The sequence below is a fragment of the Boleophthalmus pectinirostris genome, unplaced genomic scaffold, assembly GCF_026225935.1.
Source record: "Boleophthalmus pectinirostris isolate CB_2022bp ecotype Guang Dong unplaced genomic scaffold, ASM2622593v1 HiC_scaffold_6, whole genome shotgun sequence".
Lineage (NCBI taxonomy): Eukaryota > Metazoa > Chordata > Actinopteri > Gobiiformes > Gobiidae > Boleophthalmus > Boleophthalmus pectinirostris.
This window is the reverse complement of record NW_026571447.1, coordinates 4,852,734-4,865,134: the sequence shown is the minus strand read 5'-3', so window position 1 is coordinate 4,865,134 and position 12,401 is coordinate 4,852,734. Positions and strand designations below refer to the sequence as shown.

At 39.5% G+C, this 12,401-nt stretch overlaps 1 protein-coding gene across 1 annotated transcript in view; it reads right to left on the bottom strand.

Annotated features, from left to right (window-relative positions):
- LOC110156660 (thrombospondin type-1 domain-containing protein 7A-like) overlaps nt 1-12,401 on the bottom strand; it is a 594,009-nt gene that overhangs the window by 267,139 nt on the left and 314,469 nt on the right. Inside the window, exon 12 of the mRNA XM_055163373.1 lies at nt 8,085-8,279. Coding sequence (XP_055019348.1) covers nt 8,085-8,279 — 195 coding nt within the window. The remainder of the gene's footprint in view (nt 1-8,084; nt 8,280-12,401) is intronic.

Sequence of the window (12,401 nt, the reverse complement as noted above, 5' to 3'; positions counted from 1 at the left end):
GTGTCTGTGTAAAAAACATGCGCTTCTATTTCACTTTGTTCAATAGGTGCCAGATTTCTTTCATGTTCCAGGAAAAACCGGGCTAAACACACCCTAAGAGCCCTTAATATTTAGTAGAAATATCTTCAATCTGGCAACAACACCAGAGTTGTATCGTCACATGTGTCATCGAAACAAGATGAAACACTTGTCTCTCTACTGCGCATGTCTCCTGCAGGAAGTGCGGCTGTCCTGTTGGGTATCATGTCTATTGCCCTGTTTGCATGAGAGCTTTAATTCCGATTTTTTAAAAAAATTTAATTTGGAATAAAAATTTATTCCACTTTAAAAAGACCATCTAAACAGTTCATTCCTAATGATTATTCAGAATTAAACTTATTCATAATTAAGTGGGTGTTTTTTTCCGATTTTAAAGCAGAATTAATTTATTCTACAATCATGTTAAGGCTTATTACGCTTAAAAAATAATTCTGGCCGTTCAGCGCATGCACGTCTGTCCTCCGTTGCTCTTAGTTCTCACCCGGCTAAAGTGCTTCTCAGACCGAGGCACCTAACACCACTCCCCGGTCCAGCTCATCTGAGCCCGGCTTGAACCAGAGCCGCTCCTGCTGGTTCAGAAGTCTGCTTTCGGACTGCTGTTCCCCAGTTTGTTAGATGAGGAACAGTGGTACACATCCCCACACTTAATGACAAACCGAGATGAGAAAAAAGCCGATAGCAGCTGGAGTGTGTGTTTTCTTCTGGTAGACGTAAATACGTTCTTGTTGATATCCAATCAGAACCTTTCCCACCCGCAGACGCTTGGGTGGAATTAAATGAAGCCGATTTAAAGTGTTTTCCATGTAAACCTTAATTTGGAATTATTATTTCCATGTAAACTCAGAAGAGAATAATTCAATTCCAATTAATTAATTCTGAATAATTAAATTGGAATTTTATAAAACATCATGTAAATGTGGCCTGTGTCCTGTAGGATTTCAGCAGATTTCAGGCTCTTCCATGGGGGCTAGTTCTGTTGATCAGGTATGAATGTACAGTATGTACATTTCTTCTCATCATGTTTTCACTCACATGAATTAATGCATACAGGTTATTAAGACATATCTCGCTCACTAATGTTCATTTATGCCAATGTGAACCCTGGTTGGATACGGATTAAAAATTTGATAAAAAGATTAAATCTAACATGTACTTTCATTGATAAAACTGATAAAATAATTGCTGTCTGTCGTTCTATTTGGGCTTTGGCAACGATACTGAAAAATAACAGCTCGCAGCAACGTACTGAAAAAAAACAAAACGATAAACTAGTTCATTTTTGGAACAATGCACAAACTATTAACTATAAACAATCATGAACTATGAAGGAAGTAGTTCATTTTGAAATTTGTGAAGTGAAATTTGAACTAGTTCATGCAGAAAATGAACTTTCCCAACACAGGCTACAGTGACATGGAGATGAAGAAAACTGGGACATTTTCTCATTTTACTTTGATTTTGTCAGAGCCCGCGAGAAGTTGTCATCGCATGTTTCCAATCGTCTTCCTGGTTTGTGACGTAAATATGAATAGAGTCCATTTTGTCTGTAAATAAATTCCTGTTCGTACTATGGCTCTGGCTCCAAACTCGCTCCTATATCAAGCATCGTGAGCTTCGTTTGACTGGAGCTGAACGCCGTAGGTGACCTTCACACTCCCTTAGTCCACTTCTTTACACAGTCTACGGCTTCTACTAGCAGCTACACCCCCACATGTCCGCAGTTTTACCCTCCATGACGGTGATCCAGGCTACCACCATGGCTGTGACTGGAGGAAGCATGAGGAGATAGGCAAAGAAAACATCAGACCACACCAGAGAGGAGCAGGGGAGGGACGGGAGGAGATGGGAGAGCCGATACACGGTGAAGCAGAGTCTGAAAACACTGCGCCAATCAGTGGGAGATAAGGGACGAGATGGAGATAAGGCGCGCCAGTGTGAAATCACCACATCCGCACGGTGACAGCAGAGGACGCCCTGGCAACCGTGACTAAAGATCGTGATCCAGTTACAATTCTGAATCAAGCGGAACCGGCCGATCTGATGAGTTTCTGGAGTTCTTGGTTGTGTTGTTCTACTCAATACTCTTCACTAAAAAATATTGGGGAGACATGCCAGCCTGTCTCCATGGAGATGTTATGGTTCTGTTGGAATGTTCCACAGTGTTGCACTTATTTGGACTTATTTACAGGGACTAAACCAGCACTATACTAGGACTAAACCAGGACTAAACCAGGTACTTAAGGGAGACAAAAAACAAGTACCAAACCAGAACTAAACCAGAACTAAAGCAGGACTGAAGCAGGACTAAACCTGGACTAAATGAGCACTTAACTAAGATTAAACCAGAAACTAACCAGGCAATAAACTAGGAATTAAACCAAGACTAAAGCAGGACTGAACCAGGACTAAACCAGAACTAAACTAGGAACTAACCAGACAATAAACCAGGTATTAAACCAACACTAAACAAGAACTAAACCAGGACTAAAACAGGCATTAAACTAGGTAGTAAGCTAAGACTAAAGTAGGACTAAACCAGGACTAAACCAACATTAAAGCAGGACATAACCAGGACTAAATCAGCACTTAACAAGGATTAAACCAGGAACTAATCAGGCAATAAACTAGTTTCTAAACCAAGACTAAACTAAACCAAGACTAAACAAGGATTAAAACAGGACTAAACCAGGACTAAACCTAGACTAGACTCAGATGGCCGATGTCCAAAAACTTTTTTATTTTCAAAATAAAGTTTCATCAAAAAAAGCCTTCATCAGATATTTTGTCTTGCTTTGGACCACAGCACACGTGTGCACAATGTTTTTTGCCGAAATGTTATTTTGAAAATAAAAAAACCTTTTGGCCATCTGAGTGTACAATGCATTTTTTCACTTTTGTCTGGCTACTCCTCGCATTTGCACCTCTACAAGAACTTTGGTGTGCGTTTTCTGTCTCTTTTGAGTAAACCTAGACTAAACCAATAATAAACCAGGACTAAACCAGGGCAAAACCAGGACTAAATCAGGTAGTTAACTTAGAATAAACCAACAATAAACCAGGACTAAACAGACCTAAACCAAGACTAAAACAGGACTAAACTAGGACTAACCCAAGTAATAAACCAGAAACTTGCCACCTGCTTGTCTTGGAGATGAGTTTAATGCTACACTGTGGAACATTCCAGGCAAAGCAAGTTAGAGCCCGCTTAAAGTTCCAATATTTTGCAAAACTGAATAGTGCATTTTGAAATAGACGGCCGTGCTTCCTTTTTGAGTCGAGAACAGAATGGGCATAAATGATAAATGATTTTAATTATTTTGGTACTATTTCTGCGCTGAGTACAGACTGCACTATAAGCTTCATTTGATATAGACTATATAATGAATTAGTCTTATGTAACCCTTTTCTCCGCACGCAAAGTAGCTTTACAATTTTATGCATTATTCATTCACTCACTCCACAATCACAGCTCTGCTCACGCTGCTTTTCTGACCACCACCAATCACTCACACAATCTGCATTCAGACAGAGGGCATCTGAGTTAAGTGTATTGCCCAAGGACACTGATCTGAGTTGAGATTAAACCACAAACTTCTAGGTGTAACTTGGCCTTATGTACACCGTTGGAACTGGTACTTTGCAGATAATAAAACTGATAAATTACCTCTCGTTAAGTTATCTTAAAGTCCTATATTATGCAAAATTGACTCTTGTGAGATTTAAGTCATGTTGGAATGTTATTATCTCCTCAAAAACATACTTAGAGTTGTGGTTTGTTTCAATCACATGTTTAAGTAACCCTTTAGTATTACCGTAAATTCCAGGCTATTTAGGGCACCCGAATATACACCGCATCAACAAAATTTTAACTAAATTTTTAAAATTGTACATATCTAGACCTGAAGATAAGCTGCAGGTGTCCACGTCTTCAACCAAACCAAACCAGAACCAAACCAGAACTAAACCAGGACTAAACCAGGCACTAAACTAAGACTAAAGTGGAACTAAACCAAATATAAATCAGCACTTAACAACAATTAATCCAGAAACTAACTAGGCAATACACTAGGTACTAAACCAAGACTAAAGCACTACTAAACCAGGACTGAACCAGGACTAAAACAAGACTAAAGCAGGACTAAACCAGGACTAAACTAAGATTAAAGCAGAACTAAACCAGGACTGAACCAGGACTAAAACAAGACTAAAGCAGGACTAAACCAGGAACTAAACTAAGACTTAAAGCAGAACTAAAACCAGGACTAAAACAAGACTAAACCAGGACTAAAACCAGGACTGAACCAGGACTAAAACAAGACTAAACTGGGACTAACCTGGGCATTAAACTAGGTACTAAACTAAAACTAAAGTGGGGACTAAACCAGGCACTAAACCAAGACTAAAGCAGGACTAAACCGGGACTAAAACAAGATTAAAGCAGAACTAAACCAGGACTGAACCAGGACTAAAACAAGATTAAACTGGGACTAAACCGGGCATTAAACTAGGTACTAAACTAAGACTAAAGTGGGAACTAAACCAGAACTAAACCAAAAATAAGCAGGACTAAACCAGGACTAAATCAGCACTTAACTAGGATTAAACCAGGAACTAATCAGGCAATAAACTAGTTACTAAACCAAGATTAAAGCAAGACTTAACTAGGACTAAGTGTCTTCAAAAACGTTTTCAAGTTCAGGCCGTCTGCTTTTATCGCCTCTGAAAGTTTTTGTCATTTTTTTGCATTGCATCAGTTCGTCACGCTGCCGTCGCCAGCCTCTCACCACGTGTAGCAGCTTGATTTCCTTCTTTGACAGTCATCTGCATTTCTTCGTGTGTTTTCCATGAGGAGGGTGTGTGTATAAATCACAAAATAACTGTTCAAAACACAATCAAATTAGCATCTTCCTCTCCCCGCGCTCTACTGCACATGTCTCCTGCAGAAAGAGTCTCTGTCCTGTCTGGATCATGTCAGTGTCTTGAAGGATGTCAGTAGATTTCAGACTCTCTCGGGGGTGAGGATAGTTCTATCAATCAGGTATGAATAGATGTCAAGGTATTGAAGTTTGAGACGTTTCTTCTTGTCATTTACATATACAGATAAGACATAACCCCTTCACTAATGTTTATTTAGCATCATAACTTATTTTATCACACGGCGATAAACTCACAATATCAATAGCTAGTGTAGGAACTTTATGTTAAGTCAAATCATAGATCGTATATTTGAATGGACAATGTGCCAAACTACAGTAAGAATTCGTCCATATATTCGCCACATTGTTTTATTTGCCGCAGGGTTCAAAGTGTGAGAAAAAAAGTAGCGGCTTATAGTGCGGAATTTACGGTAATCCAAATGCTTTCAAGTAAACAGCTTCCTTTTACCTTCAGTTCATTAGAGATTTGCAATTCTGAAATCACTGAAATTGTCCAAATCTTTCTAGTGAACATGTATGAAACAAAACACAACTCCAGGTCTGTTTGCGATGAGGAAACATGAAGAAACAACAGCGTAACAAGTCTCTCACAGGTAAAATTCCTGCCACAACATAGCCAATAGTTTTTCAGTTAGTCACTCTTGTGTTTTAGTTGTAAGTCAAACTCCTAAACAGGACCATGAACACTCGGACTGGTCACAGGCTTCAGAAAATGTGCTGTATAAAACCATTTTGTTTTCAGACGATATTGAAATTTTTTTGGCTTTATATCACCATGGTAACTCTTAAACTATCTGCCCATAGAGATGAATGTGGAACAGTCCTAGGGATATGTCACTGCAAAGTATCATTTTGATTCTTTGACATTTCAGACAAGAGTGGTCTGACAGGGTTTGGGGGCAAAGATGATTTCAGTTTGATTGTTTGCATTTGGTTGTTGCGTGTGGTGTGCAGAAAATCAGGACAAGCAGTGGTTGCCCAATAAAATCTAAAATCATCGCGTGTGGAAAGTACAATTAAATAGTTTCGAATTATATCCAAATAATCAATTTTTTTCTTCACTTTTGTCCGTTGAAACATGGTTGTAGTGGCGGGGTCCTTTACTACACTCTTCTGGTCACTGAGCAAACTGCAACAACCGCGGTTCTGAACGTGAAATTAACTTGTGTTGTATGGCTTTCTACATGCGTATTTACAACCTCAGAGACCAAACGGTTGTTTCAGAGATTTGCGCATGTGTACTGAGGACAACAGCCGGCTCAAATAGCGCTAAATAAACCCATCGTCCACGGGAACTGGGCATGTGTGAGGGATTCCTAGTGAGTAGGAAACAACAACAGCAGCTCCAAATTTCATTACATGGCTAAAAATAATGAGTGCAATACACATGTGTAGAGCTGTCATATGTCACTCATATGGTTTCCAGATGCATTATAATAAACACATACAGTAATCGCCTCAGCTGCATAAATAAGGTGTAGGAGTAGAAACAAATACGGTCCAATATACGAATATTAACGAGACATTTCGGAATTTTGGACATAGGACCTTATTTCTTAGTGTTGCCAGAGTGTTGGAGACGTGTGGAGACACTTTTTAAAAATATTCCATCCAGTCCATGTATTTGCAGAGGTCGCTGGTGCTAGGCTAGTGCATGTCAATGGCCATAGTTAGCCTCCCACTAAAAACAGTCTTATCCACTCCACAAAACACCCGAAGCAAATCTATTATTACACCAGACTGTCCATGTGAATGTCTGTGTTGATAGAATAATGTCTGAAATAAAACTAACCTTGCACCGCGTGAATCGTCGCATGTTGAGGGACTATTTTCTCATATATCAGTCTGCCGCTGTCAAACTTTCTATCTATACAACTCACTGCTGCTGTTCAGACATAAATCCTTCAAATGCAAGGTTGGTTTTACTTCTAAAATGATTGACTGAGACTGTTTTTAGTGGCAGGATAACTGTGGCCATTGACATGCACTAGTCTAGCACCAGCGACCTCTGCAAATACAAGGACTAGATGGAATATTTAAAAAAGTGTCTCCACACGTGTCCAACACTCTGTCTAACTAGGAAATGAGATCCTTTGTCCAAAATTCCGAACTGTCCCTTTAATAAATTATGTATGTAGGTCAAGGTCTCTCTAATTTGAATCCAGAATGGCTCAGTACACATACAGTTAATGTGTGTAAAAGTAAATATCCTCATTTGCAATGTAGTTAAAAAGCGCCGTTATTAAATTGTTATCGACTAAATATTGATGGCGACCCCAAGTCTGCTTGCCTACCCATAAAAATCACCGCACACTGCTGGTTTACACTGCAAAAAGCAACATCTAGGTAATCTAAAGTGACTTAAATTAAGAACATTTTCCTTTATTTGAGTAGATTCAACTTGACAAGTACAATGTCCTACAAAATGGAATACGTGTGGCAAGATGTATTTTCATATTTTATGTGCAAAAAGTCTCTAGATCACTGTACTTGTCAAGTTGAATCTACACAAATATGTCAAATATTCATAATTTAAGTCATTTTATCTGACCTAGATATTGACATAATGCTCGAGGTGTTCTACGTGTATCTCTATTCGCAAAAGTTCAACAGTTACCATGGTGACACAATGCACATTAGCAAAAACTGGCGAAAATGTTTACATATAGTCTGGAATATCAAGAAAAATTGGCCCATGTTACGCTAAAATGTCCTCGGATCATGATAAAACTTTCTGAACTTGGCTATAGGGATGGTACGAGACGAGATACGAGATTGGGTCCACGAGAAAAGACAAACACGATTCTTAATATATAAATTTCACAATCCATTTTCCAATTTTGGCCTCGCAATTTTGTATTTGATTTAATATTTTTGATTCCATTCTAGTGCTGCTTTTTGGAACTGTAAGAGATGTAACTCATGAACGTGTAACCCTTTTTTATCCAATCCAAATGTAAACACTTGGGAAAAAAATCCCACGAGAATTTTTCTTATGATCTTGTGTCACGAGATCTTGTACCATCCCTACTCGACTGGATTTTGTTTTTTTCCAGTGTTGCACAGTCTGAGTTCTCGGTGCGGTCCGTGTTCAGCCTCAGGACTCACCCTCGCCGGCGTTGTAGGCCAGTATGGAGCGAGTTCTCATCTGTTTGCCCTCGATGGTTTTGCTGGAGCAGGTCTGCGAGCAGGAGGTCCAGGGGGTCCACTCGCTGAGCACGCAGTCTCTGGAGCAGGGCACCTCGCAGGGCTCCGGGGCCGGGGGAGGGGACGAGGAGCACAGCGAGCCGTCCACCTCGTATCCTGCGGGAAAACGAGCACAACATCACATGGTTACTCACACTCTAGCTGGACTTTAAAGGTGGTAGAGGGAACGTCAAATGCTTTTTCTTATGGAGATGTTATTACTTTGTCTGGAATGTTTCCCAGTATGGCATTAAACCTTTCTATCACAGTCAGAATGCCTGTTTTTCTAGGTATTTTCGAGCTGTAAAACCATTTGTAACTGAATAAATGTAGAGGTGTTTAAGGTCATACTGTGGAACATTCCAGTGACATATCCATAGAAACAAGCAGGTGACAGACCCTCCACCGGACAAGTTACTTCGTGCAGCTTTAAAGAGGTGGTATTTTACGTTAAATTTGGTGCACTGTGTAATTATTTTGGTTGGGTGTAGCCTATGCCCTTGTTTCTCAAAGAGTGGGTCGCAACCCTCAGGTGGGTCGCAAGAGATTTTTTTTGGGTCGCCTTGTCACAATCAACATGTAGGTCTGCGATATACAGTTCTGCCTATGCACCTGATCTGCTGCTGCACTCTTCTACTGCACTCGGACTGGAACTCGCTGCAAAAACACAGACAGGCCCACCTATATCATTAAGACATGTTTTGTATAATTTCTTTATTGTAATCATTTTATTGACTATTTTGTTGGTTCAATTGAATGTTGAAAAGAAAAAGAAATGTTCGACATTTAATGTCCAAATAGGCGACTTATGGATCCTTTTATTGCTGCTTCAATGTCTGTTTTTCATTTTTCAGCCGTGACGAAGACTCATAAGAAGTCGAAAAGCGTTGGCGTGTCCATTAATAAATACACCGCCTCTGCCATCCTCTTTCTACTCAACTGTGTTTCATCGTTTAAACTTGAGTAATACTAATTGTTCAGAGAGACACAATCACTCAGTCAAACAATAAAATATCCTCATTAATACAAAACTGAGGCACTGAAAAAGTACAAAATAATTAAAAGCCTTTAATACCAAATGGCAGTTCAAATCACGCTAATGCATTTCGGACCTTCGGCCTTCATCAGGGCAAAACTGATTAATATTATTTGTTAATTAAATAATCAAATAATGGTCAAACAGACCTTTATTTTGTGAGTTACGAATAATGTCTATTGACATTCTACTGGGTCACAAAGATTTATGACTTTTAAAATATGGGTCCCCAGAAAAAAAGTTTGGGAAATACTGGCCTATGTCACCTGCTTGTTTTTAGGATTACATCATTGTTTTGTCTGGAATGTTCCACAGTATGACATTAAACAGCTCTACTTTACATTTATTCAATTACAGGTGGTTTATAGCTCAAAAACACCTAGAAAAACAGACATTCTGAGTGGAGTTGCCTCTCCACAGATCTGACCTGTAACTTGGTCTTCTTTGGTCTCTGTGAAGATTTAATACCATACTGTGGAACATTCCAGACAAAGCACTGACATCTCCATGAAGATCCTCCACCAGAAAAGTTACAGGTATTAAAGTAGGTATAGGGATTAAAATGGATCATTCTACCTGCTGTAAAGTTCCTTCATGAGAAACATGCCTGAAGAGGTTTACGAGTCTTCCATGCATGTTTGAATAATATAGCGACCTCTCCTGGGCTTTATTTGAACCCTGCTTATGGTTACCAGTACGATTCTGTCCAAGACTCAACCTACACGCCTGCGTCACCCATTCCCCACACAGAAGGAACTATCTTAATAAATAACACCACAATTTTAATCTTAACCAGTTGCACTTTCTCTTGCCAACCCTTTATAACCTCATTTCAGAGTTTCCTATTTACTTTAAAGCAGACCTTAAGTAAAATGGACTTTTGAGAACTTTTTTTTTACCATGATATAGCTGTTTCTCCTTCTCAATGACCCTCTGAAGTTGTATTTGGAGCGATTCGTGCACGTTTGAGTCTTTAATCGCTTATTTTCAAGACGCCATTGTGCCGATCAACCCCAGTTTTCACCTGTCACGTATGCACTTCTCCAATTTTATTTTCTTAATTGCTGATACACGTAGGATATAGCAGTACTGCGTAGTCATTCTTGTACAAATGTAAAAAAAAAAAAAATCTGCTCCTCGCTAGTGTGATCTGCAGCTATCCATCAGAGGAAGAGCACACTTGTTTCTTTTATTAAGTCTTTTCAGATAAATATTACGATTTAAACTGTCTAAATTATAACAGATAGATCCAAGGGTGTCATAGATACAGCGTTGTGTACACTATGCGTCTTCTTTAAAGTTATAAGATGTGATATGCCTATAGACTAGTGTCCCAAAGTTTCTAATTCCTGAATAATGCAGGATGTGAGTCACCTTGTGCTCCGAGCTGGATTGTCGCAAGGTTTGAGTTTTCAAAGTCAAACCCACGAAAATCCATCTTGTACGGCTCCTGCTGGTTCATTTGTTCCACACAACTTTTGGATCAAAGAAAGGGCCCATATTAAACTCTTTTCCGATCTATGTTATAATGTTTCCTCATCAAAAACAGACCTGGAAACACATGTTTAACACACAAACCTGAGGCGGAGTTCTGCTTTCAAACAGAAAACACTCTGTTCCCCCTCGTGATGTAGACGGACAGATGTAGTTTCATTCACATGTGTGAGTAAACCTTTATTATTGGTCTGTCTACATCTCCAAAGCTCAAAATGCTCTGCTCCACCTTGTGACGTCATGTAGCTGTAGTTTTCAAGAAGGGATGGGCATTCGATGAAATTTCATTAATCAATCATTGGGAGAATTAACGATCGATTATCGATTAATCATTAACGTTGTTATATAAAAATTATCATCATTATTATTAGTATCTGCACTACTAATCTGCATAAATAAATTCAACTTTACTACATATAAACCGTAACCACTTTAGAGCCACATCAGTTCGTTTGACATTATCATGTGTTTAATGCAGCTTTGCTCAAGTCTCACAGAAACAAAACTTAAAACTGCATGGCTCATTTGCATAAACTAAGCGAAGAAAAAAACAGCTCTTGTGTCGCTGATGTGGTTCAACTTCCGTCGGACAAAAGGACACGACTCGAGGTTAGTGTGACCATATTTGCGTTTGTCAAAACCGTACGGAGGGTGGGAGGTGGGGCCTCGTCATCCACATTGAGCTACTCTCACCTGGCAAAGCTTTTTCATGTTTTTCAGTGTCCTGGTGCTTTGAGGTCCCTGGCACCACCACTGGACACTGAAACACATGTGCTGCTTTGTACACTGTGCACATGGACTCACACTTGTCTCGACCGGGACAAAAAGCGGGGAATTTCTGGTACAAGTCATCGTTAAATACGCATTTCCACTTCAGCTGTCTGTGGTTGCTCGCTCTTTCTGAGTCACAGAGAGATGCTCAGTTTAATGGCCCAATGAAAGTTAATGAAAACCTCAACATTTGCATCACTTTATTAAAAAAAAGCCCAGACGGCTAGGACAGGACGTGGAAAACGGACATGTCCAGGGAAAAACGGATGTTTGGTCACCCTACGCTACACACAGCAACCTACATTAGGTTTGCCAGTTAAAAATTAACTTAATCGACAAAATTCTTAATGATCAATTATCAATTAATCGACTAATCATGCCCATCCCTATTTTCAAGTGAACAGCTACGTTTTAAACATTTGTTCAATAGAGATTGACAATTTGAGGGCTGAAATTATCCAAATGATTCTAGTGAAGGTGTGTGGAGTTTAAAAACAAAGTGGAACAATTGCTGTATTACCACATGACATCACAAGGTGGAACAGAGTGTTTTGTTTCTTGTTTGTTTGAGAGAAGAACTGAGCCTAAATGTGCAGGGTTTGTGAATTAAACATGTGTGAATGAAACAAAACACAAGTCCAAGTATCAGATGAAGAGAAAAGGTAAAGTGCTTCACTGGGGCATAAAAAAAGTTTTTAAAAAATAGCAGTACAGGTGCTCTACGAGGGTTGATTTTTAAATTCTCAACTTTTTTTGTGGTACTTTATTGTCCCTGTAGGCAAATTGTCCTCTGCATTTCACCCATCCTTTCAGGAGCAGTGGGCAGCACATGTTGCGCCCAGGGACCCATCTCCATGATCTTTTTGCTTGGCTTGGTCAGGACGTGAGTTGGAGGATCTTTACCTTCCTCTGGTGCATGTGTTTAGGGTTGATGGGGG